Consider the following 19,842-nt stretch of genomic DNA (forward strand, 5'->3'; position numbering starts at 1 on the left):
TCCTGCTGACATTGAGAAGCTGACCAAGTTGCATATTGTAAGTTTGCATCTCAGTATTTATGTTGTCGATTCGCCTTGTGTGACACAAAGATCAAATTTAACATTGTCCTAGCAATAAACATCTTACCAGTGGGTTACATGTGGACAGATTTGAGATGAATGAATACATTTGAGATATAAATAAATCGATTGTAAGTTCAGTTGAAATGAGGTAGCTGCGAAATAAATAAACAGAAATAAATGTTTTAATCTTCATTGCCTTTCTTTTCTTCGTGTTTTCCAGCTGAGTTTAAGGGATAATGATCTCATCTCGTTGCCGAAGGAAATTGGGGAGTTGATTCAACTGAAAGAGCTGCACATCCAGGGAAACAGACTGACTGTCCTCCCACCTGAACTTGGTAGAACATCCCACCAGCCTTTTTCCCCATGGCTCAGCGTTTCCTCATGCCCATTAAGGAGCAATGCAGAGTTACATATAACACTGACAAAGTCCCTCGGCTCTAAAATCCTTGTTTAAATTAGATAAACCATTTCCTGTGCAGACAGCAAACAATACAACATTTGATGTTGGTTTGATTACAGATTTTCATAATCAGGATGTCTTCAGGACTTAAATTTAAAATTTGTAAAACTAAATCATTTTTTCTAAGTTCTTTTCCACAAGCCTTACATTTTGTTCACAAATGGCTTATTTTTCCCCTTCATTGTTTACATGAAACAGCTAAAAGACTGTGCAGTCAATTACACACCCACCGAATGCAATTCTTGTGGTTTTTCAGTGTCTGTTGAAGAACCTAGAACCAAGGATTGTACCTGGTAATGTGGGAAAAATCTCAATCCAGTTAAATTTTCAAGCTAGAAACTATGAAATTCACATCCCTGGCAAAGAGCAGTCATGAGCTACAGACACCCTTTTCACACAGTTAGCTGTGTTTTATATATGATTAGATATGATATGATGATTTTGTCTGGTCCTGTGAATATGTAAAGTACTCTAGGGTTTTCTTTGTGAAAAACATTCACATTGGCCACAGTTGGCCGAAATGTTGGATGGTAGAATGTTTGTGCGAAATAATATAAATGAAAAGTACAAGATTAAACCTAAACCTTCAAAGAAAATTTGGCACATTTGATTGACACCACCCTCTAGCAGCATTAACTGGAATTGCAACGAACTCATTGCAATGCATGAAACAGAAGGATTTAAATCAGTGTTAACCATAAGTCATACCAGTGTATCTGGTCCACGGGGTGTAGTTGTTTCAGTTTAAAAATACTGTTTATAAGATAGATGGGTACATTTATTATGACCACCAGCCTCTGATTCAGATGTGTTAGGTTTAGTGCAGAGTATAGAAAAGTGATTATTTTTGATTTTGTGTTTTTTTTTTGTTTGTTTTTTTTTTTACTTTTTTCAGGAAACCTGGATCTGACTGGTCCGAAACAGGTGTTTAAAGCAGAGAATAATCCGTGGGTCACGCCAATTGCAGACCAATTCCAGCTGGGTGTCTCCCATGTTTTTGAATATGTGCGCTCAGAGACCTACAAGTAGTAAGTACACACACACAGACCTGATCACAATACGTATCACCAACATGTTTGCTGTCAACGTGAAACCCCACAAGGTGTCTACAGAGGTACTGCAGAGGGAATGTGAAACATTTGGTTGATTACACAGGTATATTATAGATGATATAATTAATATTAATAATATATTATATATATAATTAATAATATAATATAGATTATAGATGGCTTAGTATTGTAAGCAAAGTAACAAAGCCATATAAAACAATAAATACCGTCAATAAAATATAGTGGAACCTCGAGATACAAGCATGCCGACATACGAGTATTCCGAGATACGAGCTAGCCTTCGAGCACATTTTTGAGATACAAGTAAAGATTTTAAACTATTCTTATCATAGAAAATGACATTTTAATAGCTGTCCACTGTAGTGACCGTCATGCATGAAAATATATTTTAATTAATTATATTAGTTACTAACAAAAAATAACATATTTTAAGATACTAATAATGTAACTCACTCGACTCAACTTGAAAATTGATTATGTCATTAAAAAAAGCTTTGTTCCTCTCTTTTATCATTGCAGTCTCTATGGAAGACACATGCAGGCCAACCCAGAACCTCCGAAGAAGAATAATGACAAAAGTAAGAAAATAAGCCGTAAACCACTTGCTGCCAAGAACAAGTGAAGAAAAGAGGGAGTGGTAAGCATCCCCCTTGAATGACCAGATTCTGTGTATGGTCCTTTTTTTCACTTTTTTATGATACGGACATTATATACTGTATATTTGATTTTGCGTGTGTTGTTGACTTGATTTATCTAAGTAATTAGCCTCAAGTTAAACACAACTGTGTTGTCTTTGGGGTAACATAAAACATGTTTCCCTATAGCAACTATGTAAATTCATTTTGAGTGATGAACGTAACTTACAAAGTTAAAATGCAAGAAAGAAATGCAGCTTTTTTTTTAATGCTCACATATGTGCTGAATATTTTGCAAAAGTTATTTTCTTTCCAAGCAACAGATTGCAATAAAAGACCTACAGAATGCTACAAGCCAAAAGGTTTCTATGCTAGGGTAAGCGTGTGTGTTCCTCATGACAGTTGGCAAGAGGTGTTAACGCCATGTAGATAGAGAAATAATAAATATACATGGTGTTATCTGCTTCTCACAGTCTAACTATTAATACTTCACCGTCTTGGTTCTTACTTTATATGTTATTATTTCGTATGTTAATGTGTTAGTTGTATGTATAACCGCATTACAGATCTGACTGAAATTATTTAAGGAAATCTATATGTCACATTAGGTCATTTTGCAAAAAGAGTTTGTTAAATAAGAAAAAAATGTCAATAAACTTTCATCTTTACATTTGCAAGTCAGTGTAGTTTGTGGTTTTTATTCATTTTCCGCTTGTATGGTGAGTTTGGCCAAACTGTGTTCTTGTAAAGATGTAATGACTGCTTTTTTTTTTAAATCCCATATATCAGGGGTTCTCAACCCCCGGTCTGCAGATCTGTCTGTGGATCATGTGGTAGTGGGCTGCAGTAGTGATGTGTCGTTCGCGAGTGATTCGTTCAAAATGAACGAATCTTTCAAATGAGTCGTGACTCCCGAGTCATATGAAAGATTCGTGACTCGTGACTACTCGAGTCATATTAAATATTTATTCATATTGAACTCACGAATCACTCACAAATCACTCACTGCGAACTAATCACTCACTGCGAACAAATCACTCTCTGCTAACTAATCTTTCACTGTGAACTAATCTTTCATTGCAAACGAATCACTCTGAACGGATCATTCTCTGTGAACGAATCTTTCGCTGTGAACGAATCATTCTCCGTGAACTAATCTTTCGCCGTGAACTAATCTTTTGCTGTGAACTAATCTTTCGCCTCGTTCTCGCAGATTCGTTTCATTTGTCACGTGACAAAGAGCTCGGGTCTCTTTGCTCTCATTCATCTTCACATTGTGCTGTGTTTTTATTTCTTAGCCTTTCATATGGTTTTAATTACTTATGGCATTTTGTGAACTTTGTAGACTTTGTCAGCTGAAGCAAACCATGTTGCCTTATTTAGTGTCGGAGAACCGCAGCCTTCTTTACAACGCCCACAATAGGGCAAAAGCGCCACCTGCTGCAAAACGAATGAAATGATTAGTTCAAGATTCATTCACGACTCGTTCATTTTACTGTTCGAGAGTCAAAGATTCGAATCAATAAAAAGAGTCGGTCTTCCCATCGCTAGGCTGCAGTAAAATAGTTAACAATTCACTTTATTTAATTATAATCCAGTCATTTCCATTTACAGTGGAACCTCGGTTGTCGCACTTCTTCCCTTTTTGAACAACGACTTCCTTTTCAACATCTCCTGAACAAAATTTTTGACACAAAAATTGCCTCAGTTGTCTTACCATAACTCAGTTGCCGAACAAGCCAACAATATCAGGCAGGCAGCACTCGGGATATACAGTACACCAGGGGTGGCCAACCACTCAGAGCCACAGTTTTTGCTGTGGAAAAACATCAAGACAGCAACCCAAGCCTGGCTCGAGTAGCAAAGCGACTGCTCCACACCTTTTGAATGGCCATCCGTCCATCCATCCATCCATTTTCATCCTCTTATCCATTACCGGGTTGCGGGGGCAGCAGTTGCCACCCAAATCACACTGCACCGTACCAACCCCTCTAAACCTTCCTGCGGGTGGTGAGTCCACTGGAAGGTACCAACCGCCCTAATTTGGATTTTATCTTGCCCAGGTGGTGAACCCTGGACCTTTTGAACGTGTTTTTTTTTTTCCAAAGCAGGATTTATTGTCAATGAATCAAGAACCTTCAAGAATCAAGAATTTCTCTCTGTGAATGAGCAACATTTGTTTCTTTCATTATTTTCATTTTGTTTCCAAAATGTTTTATTTGAATTTGAATAAACTTTTATAATTTTGCACATTTACTCTATTTTCTGTTTGTATAAGTCACACCAGCCAAAAAAATGCATAATGAAGGAGATAAAAAAAATGTAAGTCACTCCGGAGTATGTGGCACCAGCCAGCTACAGAGCCGTCTAATGGTTGTCAGCGTGAAAATAACGAACATGTAAATTTCTGGTGGTACATGAGCAGCAGATACTAGAGTGAAAATAACAAACGTGAAATTATATATTTTAATATATAGTTGCACCTGAGTATAAGTCGCAAACCTAAGCAAAGGATGAAAAAAGTGCAACTTATAGTACCGAAAATACAGTTTATTACGCAAATAATAATAAATAAACCTAAGGACTACTTATAGCAACTAGTCCTTATGTTTATTAATAATTCATTTAGGCAGACAAGGCTAGCAAGCACTGTAAGATGTTTGAGTATTTTTGCTTTTCTAAATGATGTAGGACCGTCGTTGTTGAGAATTGTGCAAGATACATCTCAAAGTCAGGCAGAAGATACAGAATAACAAACATCTATTATCTGTTGATTCACACCATCTCATCATCCAACCAACCGTTCTTTTTAGGTGTTTGAAATAAGCAACGCTTAGCAGTTACAGAATTTATTATTTACGTGAATTCTAATGCAGCGCGTTACAGGCCATTCCTGTTTTCGTACGTTTTCTGTGCATTTAAATCGGTTACTTTTAAAGAAAAAAAAGTGTGATGTTATTTTAATTTTCTCCTTTTTTTTAACATTTTTTATTATTGCAATATAATCAGAGGCCATATATTTTGTTGCATTTGTACAATTATCTGGTCTTTCCTGTATGAAAATATATATATATTGATCCCATGTTTGGGAAAGTCTTGTGTTAACAGCACATATGCTGTTAACAGGCTATCCCCAGCATGTGGTTCCTCAGGGAATCAAACCCAGCACTCTCAGCTTCCAAGGCAGGTATGCTAACCGCTACACTATGGAACTGGCGGGAGGAATATTCAGCTAATAGCTACTTTCATGAGGTCAAAAATTTTGGGCAAACTATCTGGTATTTCAGGGTGGTTGAGTGTGGAAACTAAAATGTATGAAATGTATGTAAAACGTAAAAGTCGGTTTGCATATTTTAGAGATGTGTTTGTTTTTACCTTTAAAGTCTTTTATCTTGATTGATGTCTTAGTGAAATGGAATTATTTCCTCTCAGAGAAGACAACAGAGGATATTTTAAGAAATAACCACAACCAATCAATGGATTCTGACAATCAAAGATTCTTATGTGCGTGAGCATGAGTAATAGAGTAATCAAGTATAAAAGTAAGTATATTAAAGTAAGTATTACCCAAGCCTTTAATCTACTAATATTAGAAACATGTACAGTTAAGCTCATAAGATTACATACCCATGCAGAATTTATGATTTCTTGGACACTCATGGTTAACGGTCGGATGAATTGTGTTTATTGTTTTTAAATCATAACAACAACACAAACTACTCAAATGACCATGATCAAAAGTTCTTAAAACCGCATATGGCCTATGTAACATCAATGACATCTTGAAGTCTTTTGTGGTAGTTGTGGATGAGGCTCTTTATATTCTCAGATGGTAAAATCTCCAGTGTTGATATTGAGGTCAGAAGACTGAGATGACCACTCCTTTACTTTTTTCTGCCGTAGCCAATGATAGGTCGACTTGGCCTTGTGTTTTCTGTCGTTCTATGTTGGAACGTTCAATGCCCATCTTTAGTTCTGATGAGTGCAAATTTCTTCTCCAGTATTTTCTGATAACGGATGCATTCATCTTGTCATTAATTTTGACCAAGTCTCCTGTGCCTTTTGTACCTCACACTTCTCCAAAACATCAGCAATCCGCCTCCGTGTTTCACAGTAGGAATGCTGTACCTTACATCATGCCTTGTTGACTACTCTCCAAATGTAATGCTTATGGTTGTGGCTAGTTCCGTTGCTGTTTGGCGTATTGTAAGCAAGATACTTTGTGGTACTGGCATAGTAATGGCTTTCTTCTGGCAACTCAAACATGCAGCCCATTTCCCTATTTAAATTAATTTTTGAAAATGTATTTCAGCTCAAGTACTATTGGGGTTTTCCTTGCATGTCGAGCAACTTTTGAAAAAGTCAGTCTACCTCACCATGGTTTGGTTTCAACAGAAGCTGATTGGCAGCCTCAATTCCTTTCCACAGATCATTTGAGAATTGATTTACTTTCCTCATGACTCAGAATCCCAAAAATGCCAGTGAAACACCCTGACCTTTGATAGAAACACACTGATTATAAACAGACAAACAGATCTCAGGTTAGGGGGTGGTTAGCTTCAGTAGCCATTCAAAGTTGATTTTATCAACTTACTTAACGCAGTGAGCGTGTTATCAGGCCAAAAAGGGGGGTAGTTTCTGCCATCGTTATGGTTTTAAAAGGGTAAACATAGCTCTTTGACCATAAATGGCCATTTGGGGGCAGTGAAGGCATTGTGGTTGAGGAAACGGAAGTGGGACCGTTTCTTTAAACCCAATCAATAACCATGAGTCGTCAGTCTTATTCTGATAAGAAATCATATACTCTACCAGGGAACAGAAACGAATAGAATAGAATAGAATAGAATAGAATGTCTTTATTGTCACTATACTTTCAGTACAACAAAATTTCTAATGCAGTGCAAAAAGCAGTCTTAGTGCAAAAAAGAGAAAAGAGAAAGCAAGATAAATTATATACAGAAAATAAATATAAAAAGAGTCTAGGTAAAAACTATAGTGTTGACATATATTGCACATGTATGTTGTCCAGCGGAATGCACAAGCCACCACTGCCCATAAAGACCCCAACTTCCCTGTTTCTGTTTAGCTCTGTGCGGACAAGCACAAAGTGAAGGCAGTTAGCCCGGAGCTAATATTAGCATTGGCCCTGGAGCAGATCACTAAGTCTCCCCGGTGCATTCCAACTACGGTCGGGACGCCGAAGTAGGAAAGAGCTAACGTGTAACATGCACGGTTCGGGAAAAAAAAAGCATTTATTTAGTTCAAAGAAAAAAAATCTTTCTGTGTAAGTGCGGCCTATATATGTACAATTATTTTTTTCTTTTTAAATTTAGTGGGTGCGGCTTGTATTGCACCCTATAGTCCAGAAATTATGCTACATGTATTGTAAATACGGGGAGATGAAGTCTTATAATTAGAAAACCACTCTGCCTCGTCGAGAAAATACTGCAGCAATTTTTTTTATACCCGTCACTGGAGGTGAGCCTATTATTTGCAAAATGTTAGTGATGCTTGTTTTTGCTACTCTTTAGACCTGAAGACCATGTAGTGAAGACGCTGAGAGCGAAGTGAAGCCTGGTCTAGAGACCCATTAAGTGTACTATGCTGCCATCGTCTGGCCGAGAGCATTACTTACACCATAAAACCATTGTTGCTGTTTCCAAAGCAAAAGTCTCCCGTTTCCAGGTACAGGTGAGCGGGAGCTAAGGTAAACAAAAGGGTAGCAGGACTGACAAAGGAACAAAAAAATGAATAGCTTCTCCAGGTATGAATCTCTCACACATACACTCACAAACAAACACAAATGTACATATTTATCATGTGTTACGTTCACTGTCACACAGGGATTTTCAGGTGAAGAGCCTAGAGCAGAAAGTAAAACATGCTAAAAAGCATCTGGGTGACATTTGCAACCTCATGGGCTCCTACACCAGAAAGACAGCCAAGCTTCGCGATAAGGCGGACCAGTTGGTGGCCCAGCTCTTTGACTACTCTAGCTCAGAGGGACCAGAGCTCCAGATGAGCCTTAGGAACTTTGCAGAAGACCTAGCTATTGTCCAGGATTACAGACAGGCTCAGGTCAGAAACCCTGCTTGTTGGCTGCTGTTTCTGTACAATCATCGTCCTTTTCAACTTAAGGCCTTTGTTTAAAAACAATGAATCTAAACTCTTACCATCTCAGGTAGAGAGACTAGAGACAAGAGTTGTGGCTCCGATGAAAGGGTACGGAGACATCATCAAAAACAAAGAGGTGAGTTTGGAGATATTTTAAATTTGAACCTGCATTAGCAAGAGGTTACTGTATAGTGACCGTTAGTCTTTCTTGTGTGACATTTTTCTTTGCGGAAATATACATATTTTATATACAGATTATAAAAAGCAAATTATATTAAACTGGCAAACATGTTATTGAAATATAGCAGAAGTAAATAATTGATTGCCGATTTGATTGTGTTAGAGATTGATAACTTACTTATTTCATCGCTGTTGTTTTTTCAGCCGAGATGTTCCCTCACAGTAGGTTTGTTTGACTAACATTCATTAACGTATTCATTACATTGAGTAACATGTTTGTATTATGTACTTTGAGATAATCGTATTTCACTAAGTAATAATAGAATTGTTTATGTTTAGGTTGATTATAAAACAGACAGACTACCGTAACTTCCTTAATCACTAAGCCACCACTGCCCGTAAAGACCCCACCTTCCCTGTTTCTGTTTAGCTCTGTGCGGACAAGCACAAAGTGAAGGTAGTTAGCCCCGATGCTAATGTTAGCGTTGGCCCTGGAGCAGATCACTAAGTCTCCCCAGTGCATTCCAACTACGGTCGGGACGCCGAAGTAGGAAAGAGCTAACGTGTAACATGCACGGTTCGGGAAAAAAAAGCGTTTATTTAGTTCAAAGAAAAAAATCTTTCTGTGTAAATATCCCATGTTACAACATGGACACCTGCGGCTTGTAGAGAAGTGCGGCCTATATATGTACAATTATTTTTTTATTTTTAAATTTAGTGGGTGCGGCTTATATTGCACCCTATAGTCCAGAAATTATGCTACATGTATTGTAAATAGGAAAGATGATGTCTTATAATTAGAAAACCACTCTGCCTCGTCGAGAAAATACTGCAGCAATTTTTTGGTACTAGGCTGAGTGTTGACTAACGGTGTGTCTGCCTTACAGGTTGAATTGAAAAGATTCCGAAGTGATTTGAACAGAGAGGTGAAAGAGTTGCAGAAGCTGGACAGAATCCGACTGAGAAACCCTGCGGATCGACAAAGTATTGTATCCTTCTTTTTACATGTTTGATGTCTCTAATTCCCTACATACTTGTAGCACATTTGTTTCATTGACATCAATTAAATAAACCATGGGTTTCCCATGGAATATGGCATGGTTGACATAAATGTACCACTGCTGTAATGCTTGAACGATAACAAGCCTCCAGTCACTAGGTGGCAGCAACTCATATAGTGGTTTGTACAGATAAAGATTTACAGGTCCTCAATAGTATTTCAAGTTGCGGGGGTGTGGGTCGGAGGGGCATGGGGGAATGAGAGAGGGGTGTGAAAACATCTCATTCCCCAAGGGGGGGCATGACAGAAAATAATTGAGGACCACTGCATTAGATAGAAAATGGACAAAATGACAAGAGGAATAGCAAACATAGTTAAAAGTTAGCCTTAGCAAGCAAAAGAATTTTGGGAAAGTGGGCCAGATTTAAGGAATAGCTCAAAGTGAATCACTAACAATTGTAATGTTCAAAATCTTTGTAAACTCACATTTAAAATACTTTAAGTTCCAAGTCTAAGACATTAAATCTATTCATTTAAATGAAAAACTGTGGAATTATTTTTACTTTAAATTTTGATGTTTCTTGTACTTTGGTGCAAAAGAATGATTCAAACATTCCATTTTTGTGATTTTCTTGACACATCCTATCAGTCTAAGGTAAGGTAAATGATTTATTGTCAGTTATATTGCTGAGTCTTTGAGCTCTTTACACAGGCATTGGTGTGTGTGTATTTCGCATTTTATACCAGGCTGAAGTCAGTGCTCAGAAAGCGTCCAACAATGCCCAGCGAGGCGGCAGACACCTGGAGGAGAGTTTTACAGATTTTCAAAGGCAGAAACTTGAGCATGTCAAGGTCAGTCCGTCTCTCTCCTTTACACCCCCCAAACTTATGGCAGACACAAAATTAAACTTTAAATGTATGTTTCTCTCTATGTTTGTCAGAGAATCTTCACAGACTTCATCACCGTTGAGATGCTTTTCCACGCAAAAGCCCTGGAGATTTATACAGGCACATATCACAACCTAGAGGCCATAAACAAGGATCCGGAGGTATTTCAGACTTTTAAAATAATGTTCCTAAAAACCAAATATTTGATTTTCACTTTTTAGTATGGTGTATGTAAAATGTAAAATTATTTTTAAAATCATTTTATAGGTATTGAATACAACTTTTTCATGTTTGATACCGATACTTGCCATAGGTTGTCGTTGCTGAGTTGATAGTGTCCCTGTTTATGGCATGTTGTGCAAAGTTAAGTTGAGCATTTGGGCTCAGGTATCAGATCAGAAGGGCTATACAGGGGTCCTTGGTTTACAATGCCCTCGATGGACGTTTGGAGTTTTTGCTATTACATCACCACACCCGCTATGGCTACATTTATTAAGAAAGTCTTAATCCCTGATTCTAAACAGGAAGCTGGCTCTACTATATATATTTGCCAATGGTACCCCTGGGGTGGGTCACCTAGGCCCGAAGGACCATACCTGGTGAGTGGGCCTGTCAGTCAGCCCTCTCTTACTGCACAGCAGAGTAGCACAGTGGCTGACTTTCAGACCTTTGCGGTGGTAAGATCAATGTCACATAAAGAAATCTGCCGATTGCCAATCCCGCAAAATTAAAAGGGAATCGACTGGCCAATCGATCAGTGTATCCCTACTACAAATTGGACCACACCCTATTCTAAGGAGGACGGAATATATAGTCACAAGGTTAGAGGTGTGGATGGGGAATGATACCATACCTATGGCATAATAGGTATCACCTGAGCGACACTTTTGGCTGGGTGTCCTTTGAAATTAAACTCTGGCCTTGTTGTCAGGGAGGGGGTTGAGTTTTTGGGGGGAGAGAATTCAGGACGACATTATAGATGGATGAAAGGTTGTGTTTTATTTCTCCTCCTCTATTGAAAGATGGTTTCTCCAGATTGACGTAAATGGCTCCCTTGCCCCTCTCTCAAACCATCTGTCTTCTCCAGCGAGGATATGTACATCCTCATCTACAAAGTGTGTTCCTTGTCCTCAAGATGTAAATGAATTGCTGAGTCCTGCCCTGAGGAGCTGGCTCTTCTATGTTGTTGCATACGCTAGGGCTAAATACCAGAACTTTCCAGTAGTCAGTCAAAACTAAAAAAAAAGCCCCTTGGATGAGAGGTGAAACAACTTAAAAAAGGAAACCTGCTCCGTTCAGTTGCCCTTGATGTAACTTTTTTTGGATTTATAGGTGAGATTTAGCTCTAATTGGAACTAATGTGACAGGTGTGTATCAACAACACTGCTACTCATAGATGTACGTTTGCTCAGAGTTTGACGTTAGAAAGTTGTTGACACTTTCTCTTGCATGTAATCAATAAAAAGTGTTCCCTGATTTAAATTTTAAAGAGCTTCCCTAAAAGTTCTTCAAAGTGCTTAAAACCATACATAAAGACCAAGGGGGTATAATATATTTAAATAAATGCTTTTTTATCCACCACAAGGGTTCATTTAAAAAAATGGTATAATATATTTAAATAAATGCTTTTCATCGGTTCATTTAAAAAAAAAGAAGCATAATATGTATAATTTCCTAATGATTCTGTGTTTCCCACTATCGCCAGGCTTTTTCAGGTAGCATCAAAATATCTGACTCACTGCCTGGGCATCTGGATATGACTACAAGCAGTCACTCATTTGCTCTCTTGAGTACCTACACCGGTGATGCATTGTCCTCTACTAAAGGCCCAAGACTTAGGTCCATGCTGGAGTCTCCCACTGGCCATAGCAGCCGACTGCAGCATGGCCACCTCCACGAAGGAGCAAAACGAGTGAGCTCTGATACTTTTGAAGCCACAGTGAAGCTAGCATGACGCCTGTTCTACGATTCATTTAATTTTGACATGACTCTGTTTTTAGGGTCATAAAATCTTACAGCGTCAAAGATGTTTGGAGGAAGAAGAAGACGAGGAAGAAGAAGTAGAGGAGGAAGAAGACGAGGAAGAAGAAGTCGAGGAGATGTGTGAATCGGAGGTGGAAGAGGATCAGCACACCAGTCGACAGTCTTTAGCTACGAAGTACCCCCGGATACGCAGATGGCAATATTAACCCAAATTATTTTCCTTTATAATTTAATTAATTCAATTAATTTCTTTCTTTTTCTATAAAACAGCATTTGGGGAAAAATGCAAAAAAAGGTTCAATTACAATCTACAATCTTATATTCTTTTTATTGTCCTCAAATTCCTTTTTGATGATCTCTTTTTGTTTTTTTCTCTTATTGTTTCATGAAACAGTCTTGGGTCATGTTTTCATGTATTTAAGAATGACTGATGTATAGGAATTAATCAGGTATTTACAGAAGAGAATGCTATGTGGGAGTGCTGGACTTAATCCCAGTTGCCAATAAGTGAGACTGAGGTTCACCGTCAACATCCATCCATCCATCCATTTTCATCCGTTTATCCGTTACTGGGTCACTCATGCACCGTACCAACCCCCCAAACCTTCCTGCGGGTGGTGAGTCCACTGGAAGGTACCAACCGCCCTAACCGGGATTCGAACTTGTGCAGGAGGTGAACCTTGGGTTTTCACACCAATGACAGAGACATTGCCTCTGGTCCAAAGCGCCATTTCACCATCAACATTTATATGTTTTACATATAATGTTATTTAGAATGCATAGGCATCAGGTTAAATTAAAATGAAACAACACAGAGTCACACACATTATATCATTTTTAAAAGTGCGCAAATGAACTGTTTTTTGTTTTGTTTTTTTGTGATCAATGATCAATACGGAGATACGCGCTGCAGTGTGCAGTATTTTATGTGACTTTTCGAATCTATTAACCAATTAACGAATCACAGTCCCATTATTCATGTAGTAAAACGATTTATTTTATTTAATGGGAACACAGATTTTTTGTAGCGTATAAAAATAATAATCTTAAATGGCACTTCTGAAGGGCAAATTAGTAAAAAACAATAAACAATGCCATTTTCACACGTGCACAATACACAATATGGCGTTCTCTGGACAGCGACAATCTTGTGTTTACAATGCAAAGAAATGCATGAAGTAGAGGCGAGAATGTTATTTTAATATTTATTTTTATTTTTTATTTTGTGGTCTGTGTTGTCATTGTACCACGAGGATACAAAGAAACTGAGCCTCTGCCATAACACATCACCAAGGGGAGCAGTGGACAGCTTTTAAGCGCTCCTCCCTAGACTGTATTACCCTTTCCCGCACGATTATATGCTGGACAGTAGAGTTGTATAATGGCGACGCAGAGCGAAGTGAATGAGAGTGGCAGACAGACAAGGGGAGATGCTGAGAGATGCTACATTGCATGAACCAATCAGCATAAGGAACAGAAGAGGATGCTCAATTAGTCAATAGCACAGAGTACGCATAGTGTTAGCCAATAGCATGCTGTGTACAGTCTCGTCTAGGTAAACGATCTACCAGCGATCTTTCTCAAATGTGCATATCTCAATTTAAAAATGAGAATCCACATTTTTAAAGCCAAAATATATAGCGAAAATGTCACGAGATCCGAGTCAAAAAACAAATCTGCAATGTACTGAGGCGAAAGGAGGACCGTGATATAGAGAGGGAACACTGTATATGTAACCCGGCTATCACTGTAGCAAGATGATAGATTACTGTCCAGACAAAATGAACCGGACAGAAATGACTTTCTTACTGTTAGCGAATGTTATCATATACAGTTACTGTACAAGGTGTTACCGCTGAGCCACCTTTATGACACATCAGTTGTCAAATGGTAAGACGCTCCACTTCTGTTTCACATTACTTATTAATTAATACAGTTCTTAAAGCAGAGGAGAGTAACAAATGGTGAAGACAACTTTAAGGGACGTAGCAGTAGGAAGTAGTCCTGCAGGGAACACAGGATCTCCATGGTAACCAAAGCAGTTGTAGCTACAATGAAAGCACAGAGTTTTGTATTCTTCAAAGGTCAGGTTCAACAGAGCTTTTGTCTGGCACAGGAAATCAGGCATGGCACAAATGCTGTCAGGTCTTACATGCATGAATACAAGAATACAAATACAAGTTAGGCCGGGATGCTAAATCTTTGAACAGAAGAAATAGAGAATGACATTCTTGCTGGTTTTTAAACATAATTCTGTCATTCAACCATGATAAATTGAAGTAAATTGTCATTTCTCAATATTTCTACAATACGTTTTTCTGTATATTTCGGGGACATAAAAACGTAGTAGAAGTGTATTCATATCAAAAAATGTCAAGAAAATGATGTAAATTTTTGCAAAAAAAATGTAAAACTGTGTACGTTCCTTCCATGGAGTTGATGGATTTTAGTCATTACGGTATCTTAGTTGCTAGTTGCTTTTCGTACTTTGGTGAAACCATTGTCCTCAACAATATTAATGCATCTCTCCAGCTGCCCTGTTCTTATTGAAGTTGTTCTGACGTCTAATAACCAGATGTTAAAACATCCACTGAATTAAGATGGTATTTTGACATCCCACTCTGCATGCAAATAATAATGTGCATATCGATTATGAATAAGAGCAAAGATAAATGATAGACAGTGGAATTATTGGATACAAAGTGCACTTTATTCTTACATCTGCAATAGATTAAAATGCATTAACAATTTAATTTGAATTTCAACAGCTCTACAAAGACAACATTACACCGCAAATTAGAAGTCAGCATGTACCTATAAGAACACTAACTCATGTCTTGTTGAGCTTAAACCCATTTACCCCTTTCAGTATTCTTCTCCTCCCTCATCTTCTCCCTCCACTGAGTCAACTCCCACCTCCTCATAATCTTTCTCCAGTGCTGCCATGTCCTCTCTGGCCTCAGAAAACTCTCCCTCCTCCATACCTTCGCCTACATACCAGTGGACAAAGGCGCGCTTGGCATACATCAAGTCAAACTTGTGATCCAGTCGAGCCCAGGCCTCTGCTATCGCAGTTGTGTTGCTTAGCATACACACAGCCCTCTGAACCTTTGCCAAGTCTCCACCAGGAACCACTGTGGGTGGCTGGTAGTTTATACCAACCTTAAAACCAGTGGGACACCAGTCCACGAACTGGATAGATCGCTTGGTCTTTATTATTGCGATGGCAGAGTTGACGTCCTTGGGCACCACATCACCGCGATACAAAAGGCAGCAAGCCATGTACTTGCCATGGCGAGGATCACATTTGACCATCTGATTGGCTGGCTCGAAGCAGGCATTTGTAATTTCAGCCACTGTTAGCTGCTCATGGTATGCCTTCTCTGCGGAAATGACCGGGGCATATGTGGCCATAGGAAAGTGGATACGAGGATAGGGTACTAAATTTGTCTGGAACTCTGTCAGATCTACATTAAGAGCACCATCAAAGCGTAGGGAGGCCGTAATGGAGGACACAATCTGACTCATCAACCTGTTCAGGTTGGTGTAGCTGGGACGCTCAATATCTAGGTTTCTTCGACATATGTCATAAATAGCCTCATTGTCAACCATGAAAGCACAGTCAGAGTGTTCAAGAGTGGTGTGGGTAGTCAGGATGGAGTTGTAAGGCTCTACCACAGCAGTAGACACCTGGGGAGCGGGGTAGATGGAAAACTCCAGCTTGGACTTCTTTCCATAGTCAACAGACAATCGTTCCATTAACAAGGAAGTGAAGCCAGAGCCAGTTCCCCCTCCAAAACTGTGGAAAACAAGGAAACCTTGAAGACCAGTGCACTGGTCAGCCTGAAAAGAAAGGAGAACGATGGGAAATGAATTCAACTTTCGAATTGTACTTTAGGGAATGATTAGATACATCAAATTTAAAACAACGTACCAATTTGCGAATCCTGTCCAGCACCAAGTCAATGATCTCTTTGCCGATGGTGTAGTGTCCACGAGCATAGTTGTTGGCTGCATCTTCCTTCCCAGTGATTAGCTGCTCAGGATGGAACAGTTGGCGGTATGTACCAGAGCGAACCTCATCTTAAGAGATAACATAGATATCTTGTTAGTCATTTTGATCTGTTTTCACACCTTTATGGAATAGTACTAAAAATGGTAATGACTAACCAATGACAGTTGGCTCCAAGTCAACAAATACCGCTCTGGGAACATGTTTTCCAGCTCCGGTCTCACTAAAGAAAGTGTTGAATGAATTATCCGATCCTCCAAGAGTGTTGTCACTGGGCATTTGTCCGTCTGGTTGGATCCCATGTTCCAGGCAGTAAAGCTCCCAGCAGGCATTGCCAATCTGGACACCAGCCTGACCGACATGGATGGAAATGCACTCGCGCTGTAGATAAGAAAGATAAGAAAAAAATTCATATCCTCATACTGTATTTTCCTTTAGTTAGCCTTTTATTACTTTATTACTTCTTGTGACCAGTTTAATGTAACTGCGTTGCCATATTGCCCAAAGATAAGAAAAAAGGTTACCATGTTTGCAGTGGTTTAGCAGAATGTAAATTCAGAGTCAAATTTAAAGACTTGTATTCTGCTCCTGTGCGATAGCTGAAAAGCAAACTTCTTTTTCTAGTATTTAACTGATCTTTATTGATTGCTCTTTCTGGCAGTTATATGCTGTAGTACATAAAAGACCTCAAAGGAAGTTTTTTACCTTTGACACAAAAGTCAACATATGCAAGGCAAGAAAAGTTGCCATTATTAGCAGAGCTAATGTGGTTGTCAGTTGGTGTGTTTGTAGTGACTGAGAATAATTGTTGTTAGTAGTAACTTTAATTATTCAAAATGACTGTATTAGGAAGTATTGTTTTATCTGAATTACTTGGCATCGTAGATAGTGGATTTTTCCTATTCCATTCTCGCGAGAGTTTCACTATATCACGGTATTTTATAGCAAATCTTTTTTTTTTTATTTCCGATATTTTCATCGTTTTTGTGATAAAAACATTTTCTTACCTAAAAAAAAAAGAACAGTAATAATATAGCATAATAAAATAAACTAAAAGACATCGCTGGTAGCTTTCTTTACCTGGAGGAAAATCAAACACAGCATTGAGCTGTAAAGTTTGTGCTTCTGTGTTTGGTGAAAGTTTACATGGTGGCTCTTGGAATGCAACTACCGCGACATGCTGCCAGACACGTATAGCTCACACACGTTCACAATAACGCAGTGTACAGGACATCAGTTTTAATTATTGTCTGCTTCCTTCCCACACTGTCTAATTGGTATTCTGGTCAAAAATGCTTGCCTGCTTTTAAGCTCTGCTTCCCTTTGTGCTGAGTTTCCATGGTGGTGCACTTTAGAGGGGGGCTTAGCTGGGTCAAATGAAAGGCTTGTGTGTGTTAGTGCCTGTTATGTGCCTGTGTTTTAGGCCTGATGGTTGACATGAAATTTTCTCAAGACGTTTCACCTCTCAGTTCTAACTGGTGGTGGGGGGTACAGCAAAAATACTGTATACTGTGGGTGTGACAAAAGATACAGGTGTGTTTCAGGTCCCTCCTGTTGAGTGGGACGTTGGGGTCATCTGGGGAAGTGTTAACAGCCGTTAGGAGTCTGATGGGTTGTTGCAATCCCCATCAGAGTGGTTGAGGTTTGATGCATGTAAATAGTGTGAATGAAGAGAATAAATAGAGGGCAACTCAACTCACTTTTTTGAAGACGTCCATCCATCCATCCATCCATTTTCATCCGCTTATCCGTTACCGGGTCGCGGGGGTAGCAGTCGCCACCCAAATCACATTGCACCATACCAACCCCACAAACCTTCCTGCAGGTGGTGAGTCCACTGGAAGGTATTAACCGCCGTAACCGGGATTCGAACTTGCCCAGGAGGTGAACCCTGGGGTTCCACACCAATGACAGAGACATTGCCTCTGGGCCAAAGCGCCACTTTTTGAAGACGTTTCACCTCTTAATCCAAGAGGTGACCACACCCTGACCCAATGGCAAGATGTGTGAGCACCTCGGTCAATCGTATGGCAGACTGGTATCACCTGTGCGACCAAGTTAGTTGGTGGTCTAGTGGTTAGATTTAGGCACTCTCGCCGCTGCGTCCTGGGCTTGATTCCTGGTCAAGGAATGCAGTTTTGGGGCAGTGGCACCTGGGTGGTTAATGAAGGATTTGAGTCCGGAAGGTTTCAGGTTAGTGTATTATTCACTCTCACTTAGTTGTCTCCCCAAAATTGCTTTTTTTAAAGCCAAGATTTAAACAAAAGGATTATCTTTAACTGTTTTGTCACCTTTGGCGCTACAGAGTCAAGGCTTGACTTCAGTTTATTGTTTCAAATTGTCAACAATAAAATCAGGTAAATTGACAGAAGGGAAGTTGTGTAAAGTCTCAATAAAATTTCACTTCAATTTCAAAATGTCACTTCAAAAGTAAGGTAGCGTTTCCTCATTGTGTTTCACTAGAATGCATAATAGGAGGGATGGTAAAAAAAAAAAGATGCAGTACTGGTCGAACACAGCCAAGTCAACAACAGAGAACACACTGGTGGACGGGCCGTTATGACCAGGTCCAGAGTGCGTCCTCTGTTGTGAGTTGCAGTGTAACAGTTTTTACGCACCGTAAGCATATCCATTTTATGCTAGCATTGCCAACTTTCAGTTGGTAGGAGTGAGATTTTATCTGTGGGGAGGGGTGGGGGTCTCACTACTCGTGGCTGCTCCTGGTGCTCCAAACAGATTGAACGGGCGACAGCAAAAGCAAGGGCTAGAATTGAAAAAAAAAAAAAAACGGCCTCCTTTACAATATTATAATCAAATATTTATTTTACACTGCCTTCAACCAATCTGTTTTTTTGCCAGTCTCTTGTTAAACATTTACAGCATTGGACAATATGTCACAAATGCACAGCTGTGGCAGTACAGTTTTTCATATGTATTTTCACTTTAAATAACTTCATATTCCATTTTATACTTCTTTTATACTTCAATACATTAGAAATGTAAACATTATGCAAGAAAGAAAAAATCTCGTTAGATATTTATTCTACAATTGCCCTAAACAAAAGTGTTATATATTATATTCAGGTTTGTTTAGGACTGCTGTCATGATGTCAAATGTTTCTGTTTGTAATGTTTAATGTTTCATTTTAGAAATGTCAGAAACATCAGGTGCAGATTCAACTGTGCACTAATTTTTATTTCCATCAGATATTTCTAATTCATTTTTAATTATGTGGCAAAAGTTCTGTAAATCTTTTGATCCATTGGGAATCAAGATTTACTTTCCTACTGTTTAAATCATTTTCAGAAGCCCAAACACTACCCAAGTCTTTTATTTATTACTTCTCTTTGGAATTATAACATGCATAAATATCTGTACACTGGTGTTATCTGCAGTAACCACATCCTGAATTCCGGTTATTATTATATTTCTA

At 38.9% G+C, this 19,842-nt stretch overlaps 3 protein-coding genes across 3 annotated transcripts in view; 2 read left to right on the forward strand and 1 right to left on the reverse strand.

Moving 5' to 3' along the window:
• rsu1 (Ras suppressor protein 1) overlaps nt 1–2,908 on the forward strand; it is a 9,229-nt gene extending 6,321 nt beyond the window's left edge. Inside the window, exons 4-7 of the mRNA XM_017031401.2 lie at nt 3–37; nt 284–398; nt 1,419–1,551; nt 2,116–2,908. Coding sequence (XP_016886890.1) covers nt 3–37; nt 284–398; nt 1,419–1,551; nt 2,116–2,218 — 386 coding nt within the window. The 3' untranslated portion in view covers nt 2,219–2,908. The remainder of the gene's footprint in view (nt 1–2; nt 38–283; nt 399–1,418; nt 1,552–2,115) is intronic.
• Nucleotides 2,909–5,510: 2,602 nt separating this feature from the next.
• On the forward strand, nt 5,511–12,476 carry LOC103376852 (protein FAM92B-like; the record flags this gene model as incomplete). Its single annotated transcript, XM_025054765.1, has 10 exons — nt 5,511–5,773; nt 7,917–7,995; nt 8,075–8,309; nt 8,413–8,481; nt 9,413–9,514; nt 10,175–10,180; nt 10,273–10,377; nt 10,467–10,574; nt 12,119–12,325; nt 12,414–12,476. Coding segments are annotated over exons 2-10 (912 nt in total), but the record flags the coding sequence as incomplete, so codon positions are not given.
• Nucleotides 12,477–15,084: 2,608 nt separating this feature from the next.
• LOC103376849 (tubulin alpha-1B chain-like) lies at nt 15,085–17,061 on the reverse strand. Its single transcript, XM_008307382.3, has 4 exons — nt 16,933–17,061; nt 16,567–16,789; nt 16,331–16,479; nt 15,085–16,239 (listed from the first exon to the last, which is right to left on the reverse strand). Exons 1-4 carry the CDS (start codon nt 16,933–16,935, stop codon nt 15,262–15,264), a joined length of 1,353 nt encoding a protein of 450 aa, XP_008305604.1. The 5' UTR covers nt 16,936–17,061; the 3' UTR covers nt 15,085–15,261.
• Nucleotides 17,062–19,842: the final 2,781 nt, after the last annotated feature.

This window comes from Cynoglossus semilaevis, chromosome 3 (assembly GCF_000523025.1).
Source record: "Cynoglossus semilaevis isolate Cse_v1.0 chromosome 3, Cse_v1.0, whole genome shotgun sequence".
NCBI lineage: Eukaryota > Metazoa > Chordata > Actinopteri > Pleuronectiformes > Cynoglossidae > Cynoglossus > Cynoglossus semilaevis.